At 38.5% G+C, this 21,099-nt stretch overlaps 1 protein-coding gene across 2 annotated transcripts in view; it reads left to right on the top strand.

Annotated features, from left to right (window-relative positions):
• SLC7A1 (solute carrier family 7 member 1) overlaps positions 1-21,099 on the top strand; it is a 509,165-nt gene that overhangs the window by 295,211 nt on the left and 192,855 nt on the right. For both annotated transcript variants that reach the window (XM_085621651.1, XM_085621652.1), the window contains exon 5: positions 1,768-1,942. In XM_085621651.1, coding sequence (XP_085477777.1) covers positions 1,768-1,942 — 175 coding nt within the window. The remainder of the gene's footprint in view (positions 1-1,767; positions 1,943-21,099) is intronic.

The raw sequence follows: 21,099 nt of genomic DNA, 5'->3' as shown, positions 1-21,099 counted from the left end.
AAGACCGGTGCGTTATGAGGACTGGTCCCTGTAGTGTGTTTAGGTACTTTCGAGCGAGTGTATCAAAAAACTAAAAGTGCAGTTAGGTTTGCTTCGTTGCGTTTGATAACCTTCCCTACTATCAAAGCGCGCGTGGAGTTAGAATAGTAATCACACACTTCATTACGGTCAATGGCCGGTCCTCATAGTGATATATAAACAAGGGGGGGGTGTAGTTTTCCTATTTAGAAGTAAAAGCAGTGAGTGGACTTGTTTTATCGGGTGTTATTTGTTACGTGCCTACGGACTGGGGTACTAGTTAAGTGCTACAACGGTTACTTGGCTCCCAGTAGACCGAAGGTTGGGGACCTACTTCTTGTTCAAGACCCACACCCTTCACAGCTAATAAACCACTTTCTCACAAGTTACCATTGTCAAATGGGAAACATTTTGCGTTGAAGTGATTCTGGACCTCAAAAGGACTCTTCATTAAATCTGAATGGTTGGAAGGAAAAAACTTGGAAATGGCTATTAATACAGTTGTAAATTCACGAAGTTGCAGCAGTGGGGAATAAATGTAGAGTAGCCAAATTCCGAAGCTCTCTGATCGACCCGTGATAGCGGTAGACTTAGGCTAATGAGAGAAAGAATGATGTAAAACTTCCTGGTAAAAAATCATTTGTGTTGAATTTTGCAGTGAGGTTTTTATACGTGATTTACATGTAAGGAGGGAGAGGTTTATCTTACACAATAATGCAAGCACATGATATTCGTGCTCATTTAAATGTGTTGCTACCACATTTCCAAGTTTTGTGCTCACTTTTTGAACCAACTGTCCCACGTGGAGCGGTCGATTGAACTTGAAGAGCCTCTGAATTGGCAGACATATGGAAACCTTATCTTCTCATTGGTGGCATTTTCTCTAACGCACTGCAAGGCAGTCAAATAGATGGACAATTTTTGGAAAGGGCACAACTTAAGATCTATGTTGAAGATTTCAGTAAAAAACAGAACTAACGTTAGAGCCTGGGTCGTGCCATATTCGGCTCTGACATCTGGAAAGATACTAGCTGGGAGCCGGATCCATGGCACCACCTTCTGGTGCAGAAGAGTTATTTCAACTTGAATGAATAGATTCATGTGGTGAGCAATCTGCAGGCAGGTAGAGTATCCGCCAGAAATATCGATACCATAGGTAAGTAACTTATTATTCTGGCCTCCCAACAAATCGAGTGCCTAGTTGCGACTGGAAAATAATGGAAAGCCCACTGCTAAGAACTGTATTACATTTTAGAAACTAGAAATGCTGCTGAAATTGCACATGTAGTCTTACTTTGGAAAAATCTTGTTTTTGAAAACCTGAATCTCTTATTCGTGTTTGTGAATTTCTTCACATTTTTCCACCGCGTCTCAAACTTTGCTAAATCTAAAAAGAATTAATCCCCAAAAAGAAACTATACTTTGTCTCCATTCACAACAGATCAGTGGTTTGCGCTATTTGGAAAGAAAATGGTCATCCTGACTGGGATAGTCCTCTCACCCATATTGGATGTTGAAAAAAAAAAAAGCACATATTATGAGAACCCCATGAAACAAATGTGTGATATTTGCCTTTCTTGTGTAAACTTTCCCCATCTGGCTTTCTGCTGAGTTGTGTTGGCTTTGGCTAACCTGAGTAAGTCACATCGTGGTGAAGCGATGAATGATTGAAATGGGATGCCTTAGTCTGTTATTGTGAAGACACCACCTGGTGTGCAAATCTGATCTTTTAATTTTTTCCCCCTGCAGGGCTCTTAACTTTCGGTGTAAAGGAATCTGCTATGGTGAATAAAGTGTTCACATGTGTCAATGTGCTGGTGCTGGGCTTTGTAATGGTATCTGGCTTTGTGAAGGGGACCGTCAAAAACTGGCAGCTAACGGAGGAAGACATAATCAACCGCACCAACGCCTCGCATTCAGTCAAGTATGCGGTCCTCTCCTTTCTTCTAACAACTTTTTTCACAATAGAGATTAATATTTCTCTGTATAACACAATTTACTGCTATTCTGCCTGATTATATTGCAATATTGTACTGTGAGAAGCGGCTTACACATCTGTGCGTGACACTAAGCTTGTGTCAGCTGATTTTATTGTGACAAAGAAAAGTACTGCAAACATTTGTCTCCTCTGTCCCAAACCATAATGATGTCCCCAGTTGTCTGGAAAGTCTTCAAAGCAGGATAGTTTGCAAGCAGCATGCACAACTTGTGTCTTGCAATGCTCACAATTTAATCCCTCACACCTTCCATAAACTATACCTCTTATTCATATTTATCCTACTAGATAACCGTAAACGACTGCTACTCCTGGAAAGTAAAGATGCGTATGCCTGATGAGCCAGAACTACAAAGCCCGGGCTGGCATCCCACACCGAAATACCGTTAGCCATTACTCTAACGAGCATTCATTCGCCAACGTTCTAACATTCTAAAACCGGATAGTGGAAGGACATACTAGGGTGGTGTCACCGTGGGGGAAAAAGGGAACATAGAAAACCACGTTCTTCCCCTGAAACACAACACACACAAAATCAAACATAAAATAAGCCATTTGGAATGATACCAAACTGTATATGGGACAGTAACATTCAGAAGGACTCAGCAGTGTTGCAAAACCAACTTTTGGCAAGCCAAATGGGCCATTGCACTGGCTACATGAAAGCACTGCATGAAAACACCGACTGTCTTTAGATGGCCATCATTGATCAAGCACGCATCACATGCTCTAACCAAATGGTCTTCTTCCTCATCCACACCAGATGGTTGTATGGCCGAACCACGCATGCCTTTACAATGCAGTCATTCCAAGGCATACGTCTTTAACATGAAAAAAACACACACACACACTCACCCCCTTTCTTCCTGTAAGATGACAGAAAACCTCACCAGTCCAGTATAGTTGCAATAAGTATTTTAATCCAATTCAGAGTCACAGGCGCTTGTGACTCTGAATTGGATTAAAATACTTATTGCAGCTATACTGGAGTGCTGAGGTTTTCTGTCATCGTGCAGGAACACGTGTAAGCATTTTTCAGCAGCGCGTGGTGAAGTGCTGCAAACTCTGCACCACCAGTGTTCAGGCAGACGGAAGGAAACCCTCAGAAACCAGGAGGATATGTATGTATGTGGTGTGTGTGTGTGTGTGTGTGTGTATATGTGTATATATATATATATATATATATATATATATATATATATATATATATATATATATATATATATATATATATATATATTCACTGAAAAAACCATAGGTTTCACACAAGTTATAGTTAGCTGTACATTTCACTCGTAAAAAACCAATGAAATTCCCCCGTTCTAGTTAGTGCAGGCAACTATAACTCACTCGACCGCAATCCTCTGCTGATGACATATGTGTCTTTATGAAAAAAAAATATTTGTAATATATGTATAGCTAAAATTTAATGGAAGAAGACATGGGCAAATAAGTGTCTAAATACAGTATTAGCATCAGCAGAAGATTGCGGTCGCGTGAGTTATAGTTGCCTGCACTAACTATAACGGGGGAATTTCATTGGTTTTTTACGAGTGAAATGTACAGCTAACTATAACTTGTGGGAAACGTATGGTTTTTTCAGTGAATTTGCAAGGTTTTTTAAATGCTAATTCCTAACTATAACATGTGTGAAACCTATGGTTTTTTCACTGAATTACCAAGGTTTTTTAAATGCTAATTCCTAACTATAACGTGTGTGAAACCTATGGTTTTTTCAGTGAATTTGTACGTTTTTTAAAATGCTAAGTTACTTTACGCCATTCGTGGCGTGCGCGCCCACTTAACGCAGTTCGTTCCGTGCGCGCACAGTGAGCACGCGGTGCGCTTCGCGCGCCCACTTTACGCAGTTAGTGCCGTGCACGCACGGTATGCACGCGGTGCGCTACGCGCACCGCGTGCCCACGTTACGCTACATGGGCCATGTACGCACGATGCGCTTCGCGCACCGTGCGCACATGGAGGACATATGATGCGCTTCGTTGTGAAAGGTAATATTTTAATTTTTCACATCTGTTATATGCCATGCACAAATGGTGGCCTTCGGGCACCATTTGCACATGGGGTGGAGAGAGTATGGATAATTTTTTTTTTTTTTTTAGTAATTTTTACCGTACGCGTACGGTAAGCGTAATCGGCGAAATTATCGAAAAAATTAAAATTCCGTTTTTGGCCTTGGGGGATCTTTGAGGACTCCCTCAACATGACTAGGTGCTTAGGAGCTGTCTAAACAGCCCCTTTACATGTTTTTGGCCTTTGTTTTTTAAGCCCCTCTCAGACTGCGAGAGAGAAAATGGCGGCCGCCACTTCCTGGTTTCGACCGATTCGAATGTTTACTAAGATCTAACAGCCAATCAGAATTGCGCTCGCGCACGGCGGCGTGCGCGTACGGTAAGCGCACCGTAAGCGCACCGTAAGCTGGCTCAGATATATATATGGATTTAAAGGCTATTTTCTCAGAATCTACTGAACAGATTTACACCAAACCTACAAAAGGCACTTCCTTGACCTGTAGACTACATCTCTGCCAAATTTCAAGGAACTCTGTTCAGCCGTTCGGGCTGTAGCTGTGTCTAAAGGTCCTATGGAAAAATGCATGGGAAAAACGCGTTTTGGGACCCCCCTTTTATCTCAGCCCCCGCTTGACGAATCCCCCCGAGACTTTCAGGGTAGGAGCGGAGCGTAGCGCCCCATTAGTTTTGAAAATTTTGCGAGGATTCGTCTACCGGCGCCAAAGTAATTCCAAATAGAATGTTGTGGTTTTCCTATGGAAACAGGGTCCTAACTATAACTACCTACTGGCGACCGCCAGTAGGTAATATATATATATATATATATATATTATTTATTTCTTCTTCCAAGCACTCTGCATGAACAAAGTGTGGCGCACACTCAAACCGATAGTCCAAATAACTTAATTTTACTCCCATCGGCAGACAAACGCGTTTTGGCCATGACGGCCTATGTCGATGTCAACAATGTTCAATAAAGTTTAACCCCTTCAGTGCCACGCCCTTTCCCCCTCCTGTGCCGGGTGTTGCACTAGTGGGTGGGGTTCATGACGAGATAGTCTCGTCATGGGCACAGCGCAACCGTGCTCCATGACGAGACTATCTCGTCATGGGCACTGAAGAGGTTAAATATACGTCAGTTCCCGCTTTTTAGTGGTCGACACAATAAACGGACATACAAAATCTATCATACTGTGTATCGTGGCGGCCATTTCAGAATGGATAAGGGGACAACTGTGTTACGCATATAAGAATACAGAAATACACAGCATCGATCGTGTAAACGATCCCGCACCATTGTATCCTCTGTACTCTTACATCCCCTTCGTTTGATAAACAAAATCGCCCTTGTTTGGCACATTACAGCCCAGGATGGGCTCTGTTATATAAATTTGATTATCATTCTTTATGTAGACAATCATGGGTCTGTGCGAGATTACAGTGTACATATTATTTAGCCCTGAATGGGCTCACATAATTCCAACTTTGATTATTTATAATAACTTCTCATTGGTGCCACTATATGCCGTTTTCTGAAATGTGTCAAGTTAAAATTTGGTAGTGATGTAAACCATAAAAACATTCTTACTTCAAATTTCTGAGTTTGAGAGAGATAATTTGCTTGTGAAACTCATACACAATTAGGGGCATCCGATCTGATCATCACAGTGAAATCTAATTGTTATCAGGCAGTTGTGCAGAAATATATACAGCTTAATATATCAATAGTATTGACAGACATTCGGGCATAAATCATTACTCAATATTAGATGACTGGACAGAGTAAGACCCCTATTTACATGGTATTGGGTAGTCTGCACAGACCTGCATTCATAGGTTACAGTGTATTGGTAATGTGTGCTTGAATACATGTTTGTTGTTCTTGCGAATGCTGGTTTCTTGTTACCAGAGACATTGCCCTTGGTTTTAACCCACATGTATCCACATTTCCTCTTCACAATTCAGACCATAGTGGGCTAGCATGCGAAGTTCCACTATATACTTAGATTCTAACTGTCTAAGAGTTCTTATGCGGTCGACTCCACTCCTTAGAAGTGCTACTTGATCCAGACAGAAAACATTAAGCAGATGGCTATTGTTTTTATGGTGTTCCGCAAAGTGCCTTGCAACTGGGTAATTACTGTCCTTCTTAGTTATTGCATGCATGTGCTCTAAAATTCTCTTTTTTTGTCTGGTGTATTGTGCTTCCCACATAACGTAGGTTGCACGGACACACCAGACAATAGACCGTAAAATCTGAGTTGCAATTTAATAGTTTGGTGATGTTTTTTGCCTGGTCTTTTCCTGGAACTTTGTAGTCTTTGATTATTTTACTGCTTTTGCACGCCTTGCATTTTAGCCAGGGGTAGCAACCTCTCACACTGTGTATAGGCTTCTCCTTTGGTAAAGTGGCTATGAACTAGCATGTCCTTAAGGGAAATATTTTTCCTATATGTTATGCTAGGATGTTGTGTTATCGCTTGGCCAATCACCACATCTGCCTGGAGTATATTCCAATGTTTTCTCAATTTGGCGGATGTGCCCCAAATCTGTAGAATAGGTTAAAATTAATCTAGTGGCCTCATCGCTATTATCCTTTGGGGGTCTATTAAGGAGATCTTCATTTCGCGTCCACTTGCTCTAGCCACAGCTGACCGTAAAATTTTCTGTGGGTAGCCTCTTTGTCTAAAACGACCTACTGCTTGCTTAGTTGCTGCTTCATGATCTTCTTTTGTTGTATTATTTCTTTTCAGACGGAAAGTACGGTGATGTACTTGTATTTGTATTTATAATTGTATAGATATATTTATTTGCGAAATTTGCACATAGTACACATAACCACCCAACATTTGGGTCAAATGCAAATACAGAAGGGCATTTGGACATCAAACATTAACTCAGGGATATAGTAAACAAATAGATATAGCACAACGGAAAAAACATCATCGGTACCCAGAGGCACTATACTGATGGGAGAAGGGCAGTGAGGACAACATACAGTCCAACAGTAGAATATCTGATCTGATATTTTACCGTAATGGATTTCAGTGTTATAGTTGCTTTTATTAAAAAACTAATACAATTGACCTAAATAGGTTATTGGCAACTGTCTCAAAGTTGACATATGGACAAGACGCTTTGCAGTATTAGGAAGCAACATTAATAACAGTCTAAACCAAGGACATGCTAATATGGACACCCGAGAAACAAGTCTGACTAGCAATCAAATAGCATTTTTAAACGCACTTGCACTTTAATCACTTTGTTAGGGCACTTGCTAATTTTGCACATATTCGCTACTAACACACAGCATATTTTGCACACCAGGGTAGACATGGAAGTACACGTATGACTGACATTAATGGCTACATCACAAAGGCAAATAAGTTACATGTAGCAGACCAAAGGTAAATGTGGCGACAAATACCTTGATTAGAAACGAGACCATCCTGATTTTTGAGTAATAAAAGTATTACAGCCGTGGCCCTATATCTGGTCACATATTGTCAAACACTCCGGGTAACAAAGAGTGACTGAATACTGAAGTGTTTCTGCTATGTCTGTCTATGATGTGTTATCACGTGATGGTTCACATACAGCACTGTCACTTTAAAAATGTGCGAAAAGCTTACCTCTGTGCCATGTGATCAAGGCTCACCCCGAGCCGAAACGCGTCGGGACCGAGCAAGGCAATAAAATCATTTAAGCACTATACTGTGGTCCGTTTCCGTCCGTGCAAGAAAGTTGAGGAGTGACGGAGTGAAACTATATGTATATGTGTATATATGTATATATATATGTATTATATATATATATATATATATATATAACCAAGCAGCCGTAATGACGAAAGATTTACCTTGTTAAAAAACTCTAAATACCATAATGCAATGAGCGGACACGCCCAGGTGGCGAGATTGAATAAATTGGTATTTAAGAGATGCGGTAGTCTGCCGTTCCTTATTTGGCCAAGATACCTGTGAGCAAGGGCGCAAGACGCTAGAAACGCGTAAGGACTGTAACTCTTGGCAGAGAATTTCTGTGCATTGGCTGTTTAGGAGCAGAGCTGCCTGGCGGAAATAAAGCAATACACAAGGTGTTGGCTCTCCAAAGTTTGGTGCTTCTTGTTTGAAAATATATATATATATATATATATATATATATATATATATATATATATATATATATATATATACATATATATATATATATTACCTACTGGCGGTCGCCAGTAGGTAGTTATAGTTAGGACCACGTTTCCATAGGAAAACCTCAACATTCTATTTTGAATAACTTTGGCGCCGGTCGACGAATCCTCGCGAATTTCTCAAAATAGGTGGGGCGCTACGCTCCGCTCCTACCCTGAAAGTCTCGGGGGGATTCGTCAAGCGGGGGCTGAGATAAAAGGGGGGTCCCAAAACGCGTTTTTCCCATGCATTTTTCCATAGGACCTTTAGAACGAGCTACAGCCCGAACGGCTGAACAGAATTACTAGAAATTTGGCAGAGAGGTAGTCCCTAGGTCAAGGAAGTGCCTTTTGTAGGTTTGGTGTAAATCTGTTCAGTAGATTCTGAGAAAATAGCCTTTAAATCAATATATATATCTGAGCCCGCTTACGGTACGCTTACCGTACGCTTACGGTAAGCGTACGGTGGCGTGCGCGAGCGCGATTCTGATTGGCTCTTAGATCTTAGTAAACATTCGAATCGGCAGAAACCAGGAAGCGGCGTCCGCCATTTTGTCTACCGCACTGAGTGTTATGTATCAAACATGATGGCCAAAAACATGTTACGGGGATGTTTTGACAACTCCCTCTCACATAGTCATGTTGAGGGAGTCCCCAAACATCCCCCAAGAGCAAAAACGGCATTATTTTTTTTTCGGCAATTTCGCGGGGTACGCTTACCGTACGCTTACCGTAAGCGTACGGTAAAAAAATAAAAATAAAAAAAACACTATCCACACTTTCTCCACCCCTTGTGCAAATGGTGGCCGAAGGCCACCATTTGTGCATGGCTTATCAAAGCACAGAAATTTCCCAAAAAATTTCAACAGATTACCTATCACAAGGAAGCGCATAATATGTCCTCCATGTGCGCACGGTGCGCGAAGCGCATCGTGCGTACATGGCCCATCTAGCGTAACGTGGGCACGGCACTAACTGCGTAAAGTGGGTGCGCGGTGCGCGAAGCGCACCGCGTGCTCACTGTGCGCGCACGGTGCGCGAAGCGCACCGTGCGCGCACGGAACGAACTGCGTTAAGTGGGCGCGCACGCCACGAATGGCGTAAAGTCACTTAGCATTTAAAAAACCGTACAAATTCACTGAAAAAACCATAGGTTTCACACACGTTATAGTTAGGAATTAGCATTTAAAAAACCTTGCAAATTCACTGAAAAAACCATAGGTTTCACACATGTTATAGTTAGCGGAAATTTTACTGATAAAAAACCAATGAAATTGCCCCGTTATAGTTAGTGCTGGCAACTATAACTCACGCGACCGCAATCTTCTGCTGATGACATATGTGTCTTTATGAAAAAAAAATATTTGTAATATATGTATAGCTAAAAATGTATGGAAGAAGACATGGGCAAATAAGTGTCTAAATACAGTATTAGCATCAGCAGAGGATTGCGGTCGCGTGAGTTATAGTTGCCAGCACTAACTATAACGGGGCAATTTCATTGGTTTTTTATCAGTAAAATTTCCGCTAACTATAACATGTGTGAAACCTATGGTTTTTTCAGTGAATATATATATATGCACACACTCGCACACACTCGCACACACACTCGCCAGTAGATATAGTTAGGACCGAGTTCCCATAGGAAATCAGAAAATTCTATTTTGAATAACTTTGGCGCCGGTTGACTTATCTTCGTGAAATTTTCAAAACTAATGGGACGCTCCGCACAGCTCCTACCCTGGAAGTCTCGGGGTGATTCGTCAAGCGGGGGCTGAGAAAAAAGGTGGGGTCCCAAAACACGTTTTCCCCATGCATTTTCCCATAGGGTGAAAAAAACATTTTTTTTTTTTTTCAAAAAATCGCGGGTGCGCGCACCCCCCCGCCATTTTGAGTTTTAGAGGCAGAAGAGAGCTAAAACACAAGTGGAGAACATGAAAAGGGGGCAGGGTAGAGAGTCCCTGACCCCCTAGGCCTTCTCAGGGGGACCATGAAAGACCCCTAAGGTCCCAAAAAAAATAAAAATGTTATAAATATTGCGCGGTGCGCGTACCGTGAAAAACCCTTAAAAAAAACAAAAACATTTAAAACTGTTTATAAGTTTATAGAAGATATTAACTATGCTGTTCAACTTTATCCAAATTAAAAAAAAAAGAGCTGAGCCATTCCATATTACAGGATACAGTCAATCTATAACTGTATACATAGGTAGTTTATTGTAAAATAAATATATACAAAATATCATAATACATACATAAATTAGCATTTAAAAAACCTTACAAATTCACTAAAAAAACCATAGGTTTCAAACACGTTATAGTTAGAAATTATCATTTAAAAAACCTTTCAAAAATTCACTTATAAAACCATAGGTTTCACACACGGTATAGTTAGGAATTAGCATTTAAAAAACCTTGCAAATTCACTGAAAAAACCATAGGTTTCACACATGTTATAGTTAGCTGGACATTTCACTCGTACAAAACCATTGAAATTCCCCCGTTATAGTTAGCTGAACTAACTATAACGGGGGAATTTCAATGGTTTTGAACGAGTGAAATGTCCAGCTAACTATAACGTGTGAAACCTATGGTTTTTTCAGTGGAAAAAAAAAATATATATATATATATATATATATATTTATATTTCGAAACACATCCTCAAACTCCCGGGACACTTACACCGCGGTGCCATCACAGGGTCCAAGGCTCCCTGTATTGAATAGTGATCCACAATGCATCAAAGCATTCGATGCACTCCATCCCAAAGAGAGAGTCCAAAAAAAGTCACAGGCTTGAAATTGATTTATTCGGCAAAAACGAGCCACATACCCAACGCGTTTCGGCGTGACCGCCTTGATCACGGGTAAATTGTCACTCGCTAACAAACAAATATTTAAACTATAACTGAACGTAACATAAAAAACATGGAAACAGGACAAATTCATGTAAGTCCAAACATATCGTTCCCAAAACGTCAGCCATCTTGGAATGGTGCAATTATACAGATCATACATATAAGAACAGTAAGTTCCGAGGTATCCCACATTAATTCAAGAATATTGTGTATAAGCACATTCACTTACATTGATTGACTGATTAAAATTTGTAATTTATAAACCAATTTTTTTTAAACCAAATTCTTTTACCCAAATTTTCTTGGTGCCATTAGACATATAGTATCTCAATCGAAGTATGTGTTACAGCACTAGTCGAGCGTCAAACATTAATTGCACTCTGATGATTCTCAGACACATTGTCAATACTATCCGTCTAAGAATGTTCAAATGTATGACAAAACTTTATTAACAACGGTCTACGTACAAGAGACATTAATCTTGGGGAAATGTCTATATCTGACTAAATATCCAGATAACGATAATAATGGTAGTAGACCCGACAGATAGTAGAATTGTAGTAACTTTACAATAACCGAAAGCGTCACCGTGTTGAACATTGCTCAGTGATATTGCGGTGGACACTAAGTCGTATTCTCTTATTTATATCCCTAATGTGTGATCTAGATAAAACCACCAATATGGATATTATGGAATCACAAATTCAAACCCAAGTGGGTATTCACTCATTACTTGCGCATATATTTCTTAGAGACAGAGAATTGCATTATAAGACCCCAGTGGGTATAAACATATCTCATGAACACAATGCCTATTCAAGTAGAAAGACCAACATTATTGTTGTCATCACTGTCTTGAAACCATAATTGCTCCCAAGTGGGTATTAATTTGACGTATGCACAAATTAATGCTCGTTGCAAAGATTACGATTAAGTTGAGTATACACTCATCTCATCAACAAATTATCCATTCAAAATAGAGAATGTGAACGACAGAACACTAATTATTACTAATCTCTGAGAATCAGCTAGATTTCACTTGTCAGCACCATCTGAAAAGGTAAACAAATATGATTGGGTTACAAATATGTCATCAACAAATAAGGAAAAGGAGAAAGGAGATTCACAACGAGATTTGATGAGATCAATAAAAGGATTGAGAAATATGAGGAAGAGATCATAGCCAAAAAAGAACGGAAATTCCTAAGGGACAAGATTGACTATCAATCAGGCAGGATTTTCACTTTTGGCCGCAGATTTGACAACATTAGCAAGAAAGATGTCTTTACTACTGGAGAAAAGACTGCAGCCAATGAAAGAGAAGAGAGTGACAAGAGTGATGTGAGTGAAAGTGACATTTCGGACGATGGAACAACTGAGAAAACCCAACCTAGACCAGTAAATTTTTGGGAGGAATTCCGCCTAATGAATCAAACACAAAATTAACAGAACTGGCAGAAGGATCGTGGTCGAGGAAGAGGAAGGGGCTACAGAGGGCGAGGCAGAGGCAGAGGAAGAAACGCAACAGGACAATCGCCGTCTACAAACAAATCAGGCGTGGTGGATGGAGCAAGAACCACAGCAACTCCCATGGGAATGGAAACAAGGGGTCAAAAAAACAGAAGATGAACTGTCAGAATGTGGTAAATTTGTCAAACCATCCTTTGAATTGTATTGAATATGATGTGCTACAATATGGTTTATCTTTCTGTCCTACTGCACCATTCTCGTACTCTAAGGAAAGAGTTGATTTGTATCATTTCACTAGGAAATTACGCCTGCATAAATGGCATAAACTAAAGGTTAAAAACACCCAACCTTTTAATCATTTAAATAAGATCAGTCCCGTGGAAGATACTATCAATGAAGTCAATACTTTAATTGCTCTGAAAGAACTTGAAAGTGATGATATTGGTGACCCCATCACAGCCCAATCATTGGGTTTCAAGACCGATCTTAGTTGTCCCAATGACTTCGCACCGAAATCTAATTTTAATCCCACTATGCCACCTAGTGGTATTGATATTTTTGAAACTCTGGTTATCACCGATTTAAAATCTTTAGCTAAAAAGAAGATATGGCAAAATGACAATCTAAACAAATCGCAGAGATTAGCAATCAAATCCTTACAAGCAGACAAAAACATAGTGATCCGACAATCGGATAAAGGGGGTAACGTCGTTATCCTCAACACACATGATTATCTGCAGGAAGGGTTACGTCAACTGGGCGACAAAGAATGTTATGAGGTTGTAGAGAGGAATGTTATTGATGAATCTAATACTCAATACCATAACATATTGAAGTCTTGGCACACACAAGGAATTTTAGAATGGAATGAATATTCCTTCTTATTAAATCGTACACCTAAAGTGGCCTTATTATACCTATTGCCCAAATTGCATAAAGATATGGTCAATCCTCCAGGGAGACCTATTGTTTCATCTATAGGCTCCCTGTTGGAGAGAACTTCCAAATACATTGACTACTTCCTACGTATGTATGTAGAAGGTTTACCTTCCTATCTAAAAGATAGTAGGGATTTTCTCAATAAAATCAAACAAGTGAAGTGGCAAAAGGATTATCTGCTGATTACCTTAGATGTTTGCCGCCTCTATACGAGCATCAAGCACACCGATGGTATACAGGCTTGCAAACAATTTCTGACTTCACGTTCCATCTCATTCTTGCAACATACAGATATGCTGTTACAGATGATCAGATTCTGTTTGGAGAACAACTTTTTTGTCTTTAATGATGTCTTTTACAGACAAACACAGGGAACTGCTATGGGCACCTGCTTTGCTCCCAGTTATGCCAACCTTTTTATGGGGCACTGGGAGCAGCAGGTGCCCGAGACATGTAATCTATATCGCAATCATGTAAAAACATGGTTGCGTTATATAGATGATTTGTTTATCATCTGGGAAGGCAGTGAAGAACTTGCCTATGATTTCATTGATGTTCTTAATAACAACGAGGTCAATTTGAAATTTGAGGGCACCATCAGTAGGTCCTGTATAGAATTCTTGGACTTACAGATTGAGGTTGTTGAAGATTCATTAACATCTAAACTGTATCGCAAAAAAACATCAGGGAACACGCTGCTACATGCGGAGAGTGGACATCCTAGGTCCCTTATCAACAGCATTCCGTTTGGAGAATTCCTCCGGGCCCGGAGGAACTGTAGCTCTGATTCAGACTATGTACAGGAATGCAAAGTTATGTATGAAAGATTTTTGGATAGGGGATACAAAATGAATGTGATCAGAGAAGCGTGCGTGAAAGCCACTAATTTTAAACATGATGAATTATTGACCCCCAAAGAAAAGCCAGATGATGACAACAAGGAAGTCATTAGATATATAACAACTTACAATTCAGGTTCCTTTGATGTGAAAAAATGTCTAAAAAGACATTGGGGTATCCTAAAAACTGAAGCAACGTTGGATGAAGTTGTGAAGGATGTTCCCAATGTAACATACAGGAAGGCCAGTTCTCTACACAATAAATTGTGCAAGAATGAAGTCAGTACTGTCAAATCATCTACTATAGATGTTCAGGGTTTTTTCACTTGCATGACATGCAAAGCTTGTAAATTCAGTTCCAATGTTAAGAAAGTCCATTATTCAATCAGGGACGAGGATAGATACATTGAGAAACATCTTACTTGTCTATCTGATTATTGCGTTTATGTGTTGAGCTGCCCCTGTGTAAAAAGATACGTGGGCAGTACTATGTTTGCTGCCAAGAAACGAATCTTGGAGCACATGAGGGCGATTCAGAACAAGGATAAACTCTCCCCTATAGCACGACATTACGAGGAGTACCACAAAAGTAATCGCAATCTGCTGAAATTCTTTGTAATAGATCGAATTCCTGCAACCATTAGGGGGGGAGACCGAATTCGTAAATTACGACAACTTGAATCGCATTACATTTTGGAACTGAATACCAAGATTCCATGGGGTTTAAACTCTGAAGAAGAACTTTCTTGGTTTCTGGGGGAATAATTTCCTCTTGATCTGGTTATTCATGATGGATTAGCATGTGAAGTTTGTCTCAGAATTTTCTGCTGTGTGTCCTATGTTTTTAACAGTGAAGGTTATTTGTACTGTATATATTTCTAACAGATTTCTCCTTTCTCCTTTTCCTTATTTGTTGATGACATATTTGTAACCCAATCATATTTGTTTACCTTTTCAGATGGTGCTGACAAGTGAAATCTAGCTGATTCTCAGAGATTAGTAATAATTAGTGTTCTGTCGTTCACATTCTCTATTTTGAATGGATAATTTGTTGATGAGATGAGTGTATACTCAACTTAATCGTAATCTTTGCAACGAGCATTAATTTGTGCATACGTCAAATTAATACCCACTTGGGAGCAATTATGGTTTCAAGACAGTGATGACAACAATAATGTTGGTCTTTCTACTTGAATAGGCATTGTGTTCATGAGATATGTTTATACCCATTGGGGTCTTATAATGCAATTCTCTGTCTCTAAGAAATATATGCGCAAGTAATGAGTGAATACCCACTTGGGTTTGAATTTGTGATTCCATAATATCCATATTGGTGGTTTTATCTAGATCACACATTAGGGATATAAATAAGAGAATACGACTTAGTGTCCACCGCAATATCACTGAGCAATGTTCAACACGGTGACGCTTTCTGTTATTGTAAAGTTACTGCAATTCTACTATCTGTCGGGTCTACTACCATTATTATCGTTATCTGGATATTTAGTCAGATATAGACATTTCCCCAAGATTAATGTCTCTTGTACGTAGACCGTTGTTAATAAAGTTTTGTCATACATTTGAACATTCTTAGACGGATAGTATTGACAATGTGTCTGAGAATCATCAGAGTGCAATTAATGTTTGACGCTCGACTAGTGCTGTAACACATACTTCGATGGAGATACTATATGTCTAATGGCACCAAGAAAATTTGGGTAAAAGAATTTGGTTTAAAAAAATTTGGTTTATAAATTACAAATTTTAATCAGTCAATCAATGTAAGTGAATGTGCTTATACACAATATTCTTGAATTAATGTGGGATACCTCGGAACTTACTGTTCTTATATGTATGATCTGTATAATTGCACCATTCCAAGATGGCTGACGTTTTGGGAACGATATGTTTGGACTTACATGAATTTGTCCTGTTTCCATGTTTTTTATGTTACGTTCAGTTATAGTTTAAATATTTGTTTGTTAGCGAGTGACAATTTACCCGTGATCAAGGCGGTCACGCCGAAACGCGTTGGGTATGTGGCTCGTTTTTGCCGAATAAATCAATTTCAAGCCCGTGACTTTGTTTGGACTCTCTCTTTGGGATGGAGTGCATCGAATGCTTTGATGCATTGTGGATCACTATATATATATATATATATATATATATATATATTCAGTGAAAAAACCATAGGTTTCACACATGTTATAGTTAGCTGGACATTTTACTCGTAAAAAACCAATGAAATTGCCCCGTTATAGTTAGTTCAGCTAACTATAACTCGCGCGCCCGCAATGCACTGCTGATGACGTCACATATTACATCACTCATGACATGGTCAGTGACATCACTCATGACATCACTGATGACATCTCAAATGACATCACTGATGACATCACTGATGACATCATCCAGTGAATGTGTGTTTTTCTGAAAATTAAATATGTTTTATATATGTGTATCTCAAGGTCGATGGAAGAATAAATGGGTATATAAGTGTCTAAATGGATGATTTGTTTTTGAAAAATTGATTGTGTTACTGACTGATTAAGTGTATCTCTCACTTTGTGTATAAGTGGCTGCATGGGTTGGTGAGTAGCTATATGGGTGTCTATATAGGTTATTAGTTGTTTTTTTGAGTATCAGTCTGAGTGTCTGTATGGTACGGTGGGGGGTATTACGTAGTGCATAGGTGTATGAATGAGTGACTCACTGTTTGTATGTGTTGAAGACAGCATGTGTGCAGGACTGTATGTGTGGATGAGTGTGTGTATGGGTGTGTTATTGAGTGAATGACTGTCTCAATAGTGTCTTCAGGAGTAACTACATATGTTTTTAACTAGTATATGTGACTATTGGTGTATATATGTGAGTATATGTGAGAGGGAGAGATTGAAAGAGTTCCTGTATGAATAAGTATGTGTTTCTATAAGTGATTGTTTAAAAGACTAAGTATGTGTAAGTTTCCGTAGAAGTAAGTATGGTGGTGTGTGTATTACTGTATATGCAAGTAAATGTATGTTTTATTCTTTATTAGCATGAGTGACTATGTGTGTGAGTAACTCTATGGATGAGTGGCATTGTGTAACAGGATGTATAGATGTATGAGTACATATGATGAGTGAGTACATGTATGAGTGACTGTATAGGACTGTTGGTGAATGAGTGGATGTGTATGTGGATCTTAGAATTACTGAAGAGGTTGTTGTAACTGGTATTGGTATGTCCATTGTTTTGAAATTTTTAGTCTCTATTTTTGAATGTGTGTATCAAAGCTTATATTAAGGTGAGAGGAGGTCTGCCACTCTATCACAAGGATGATGTCATCAGTGATGTCATCAGTGATGTCATTTGAGATGTCATCAGTGATGTCATGAGTGATGTCACTGACCATGTCATGAGTGATGTAATATGTGACGTCATCAGCAGTGCATTGCGGGCGCGCGAGTTATAGTTAGCTGAACTAACTATAACGGGGCAATTTCATTGGTTTTTTACGAGTAAAATGTCCAGCTAACTATAACATGTGTGAAACCTATGGTTTTTTCACTGAATTTCTAAGGTTTTTTAAATGCTAATTCCTAACTATAACATGTGTGAAACCTATGGTTTTTTCAGTGAATTTCTAAGGTTTTTTAAATGCTAATTCCTAACTATAACGTGTGTGAAACCCATGGTTTTTTCAGTGAATTTTCAAGGTTTTTTAAATGCTAATTCCTAACTATAACGTGTGTGAAACCCATGGTTTTTTCAGTGAATTTGCAAGGTTTTTTAAATGCTATTTTTTTCTTTTATTCTTCATTTTTTTCAAACATATTTTTAATTTAATTTTCTTATCTTTTATAAAGACTATGCTTAAATTTTTAAAATCCTTAAATATTTTTTTCATATATATTTTTTAAAATAAACATGTAAAATGTATTTCCAGATTTTTTTTTTTTTTTTTTATAGTACGCGTACCGTAAGCTCACGGTAAGCGTACGGTTTACGCAACGTCCGTAATCTATCTACGCTGCTTGCGCATAGTTACGTACTTTGCGTAGCCGCGCGTACTGCGCGTGGGACGCGTGCGCGCTTACGCAACACGCGCACGTTACGCGGAAGTGCCGGGAAATGACTGTTATGCGCATGCGCGCAAGCGCGTGTCTTTTTTACGCGCACGCGTACTTTTTGCCGTAAGCGTACCGTAAGCGTACCGTAAGCGTACGGTAGGTCATGTGATCTTGAAACACAACTTTTGATTGGTTGAAACTACTTTCAGTTCTAGAACTCTCCTACACCACACCCATTCCCCTCATTTCTGCTTGTGATCCCTTGGGAGAAGGAGCTGGTTTGTCTTTGGGATACGATGGCAGAACAGCAGAGCTCTTCTGAGAGTGAGGCTAGCACCAGCAGCACTGTCTTGAGGCAGAGAGCGAGGAAAGTAAAGCCTTCTTACGTTTGGGAGTATTTTACTTTTCCAGAAGGCCAGCAAAAGGTGAATGCACCCTTAGTTACTTGCAAGCTGTGTAAGCGTGTACTTTCTAGAGGTAATCCTAACAGGAAGTATTCCTTTGGGAATCACACCATGAAGAGACACCTCCAGGAAGTACACAGAAGGACACATGGTCATCTTTTTGGAGGTAACTCTTCAGAAAGACGAGCCAGTACATCCACAGCAGCTCAGCCTGGACCATCATCTGCAGGGCAGACTCCTTCTTCTGCAGGTCAGGTGAGCCCTTCATCTGTGGGGGGAGAATCTCCTTTTGCTGGCCCTCTGGAAATTAACCCTCGGTTTGCGAGGGTTGAAGTACGGTGCGCCACTTGTCACGATCTAATTACTTATAGGGAGACCAGTGTTTCCCTGGTGAACAGTAAAATAGATCAGCACACTTGTCGTACCGTCTAATATTCCCAATCTTTCTTTCCTCTGTCCCTGCATGAACACAACGGTTCTTTTAAGAGCCAACCTTATCTTTCATCTTTTTTTTTCTTTTTTTTTAAAAACTTTCTTTTTTTTTTTACCGTACGCGTACGGTAAGCGTACCTTTTTTTTATTTTTTAAAAAAAAACACTAAAAATCATTTATCTCATTACAAAGTCCTTGAGAGACTACAATTTTTATTTTTAACTTACCATACTCACTCAAAAAAATATTTATTCATTTGTTTTTTTTTAAAATAGTTTTTAAAATGGTTGTAGTTTCCGAAAATTTTCTATATCGATCTGAAAATAAAGAAAAAAGTATTAATATTTTTTATCCATTTTATAATACAATACACATATTTACATTTTTTACAAAAAAATATTTTTGCCTTATTTTTGCTGTTTTCAGAATATATTGCATTTCACTATTAATTGTGAAAGCAATTGCATTCATCATTTTACAGCGGGCAAAAAAAATTAACAATCACAAAGATTGTATTAAAAAAGCCCAGAATGTCTTCTCACTTAAACTTATCATTACAGAAATGCATATTATTCTAAAAAAATATCATCTAAAAACAATACTTTTTTCTTTAAAATACCGTCTGATATGTTTGTTTCAGAAGTATAATCACAATATTATATCTCAAATAACTCCAAAATACATCTGATTTTATTTCCTTTAGGCCAAATAGTATTTTTTTTTTTTTCCTGGAATAAATTTCCAAGGGAAAACCATTAAAATTCTAAAGTTTAATCTGTCCAGATCTCACCAATTCTCTGTAACATTTTGGTTCACGAAAATTTTTTGAATAATTTATTTAGTCCACAATAGAATTGCTTACTTTTCCACATGGCCAAATAGTAATTTTTTAAATCATTTTTGAAAAAATTTCCAATGGCAGTCCAATAGCATTCCATAATTTAAAATGTGCAGAAGTTACCGATTATCTCTAAATTATTGGTTTTTGAAAATTGCATTAAAATTTAAAAAAGTCAACATTACAATTGGTTATCTTTCCTTTAGGCCAAATGATAATTTTAAAAATCTTTTTTCTACAAAATTGCAATGGTAATCCAGTAAAATGGTAAAATTATTTTGTCCAGATCTTGCCAAATCTCTCTAAAATTTAGGTTTCAGGAAGATTAGATAGGAATTTGCTAAATCAAAAGGCAAACGTTGTTTGAAAATCAATTGGGAATCATTACACAGTGTCCAGCCTTTTTCACATTTTAGATAAACTGTGTAATGTCCAGAAGTAACAGTAGGTCCATCATGGAAAATTATTGCAACAGTTACAAAAGTTTTTCCTGAAATTGATAATTGCTGTCCTGTAAACTTCTTTATTAAAGTATCCAATTTTGATCCATCAGCTCTACATCGTTGCATCATTAAAATTACATACTGTCCGTATTCCCTTAAAATTAATGTTGAAAACATGTCAGAATTACACTCACCACATTTCATGCTATGATTAGCATCTTTAACTAATTTTGCAAAAGTGACTGTTTTACTCTCTGGCAATGTCAAATAAATAAACCTTTCATTATCAACAATAGAGCCACATATATTATAACAATTATCACAACTATGTTCCCATTTATAAGAGAGACCAAAAAAAATGTCAATGGGAACTCCTTCTTCTTCCACTACCTGAAGAAAATACATCAAAAATTCGTGTGCATCTTGCTGTTCATTTTGAGAAAACTGTGTTCGTCCTGAACATACATCTAAAAGTTTTCTAATTTCAGTAGCACTTTCTATTTGAGTTTTATCTTTACTCAGCTTTTCAAAAAGGAGACTGAGCTCTGAACAGAATCTTTTTCCCTGATTTACTATTATCTGCTCTTGCAAACTTT

This window comes from Triturus cristatus, chromosome 8, assembly GCF_964204655.1.
Source record: "Triturus cristatus chromosome 8, aTriCri1.1, whole genome shotgun sequence".
NCBI classification, from domain to species: Eukaryota; Metazoa; Chordata; class Amphibia; order Caudata; family Salamandridae; genus Triturus; species Triturus cristatus.
This window is presented reverse-complemented; position numbering and strand designations above follow the sequence as displayed.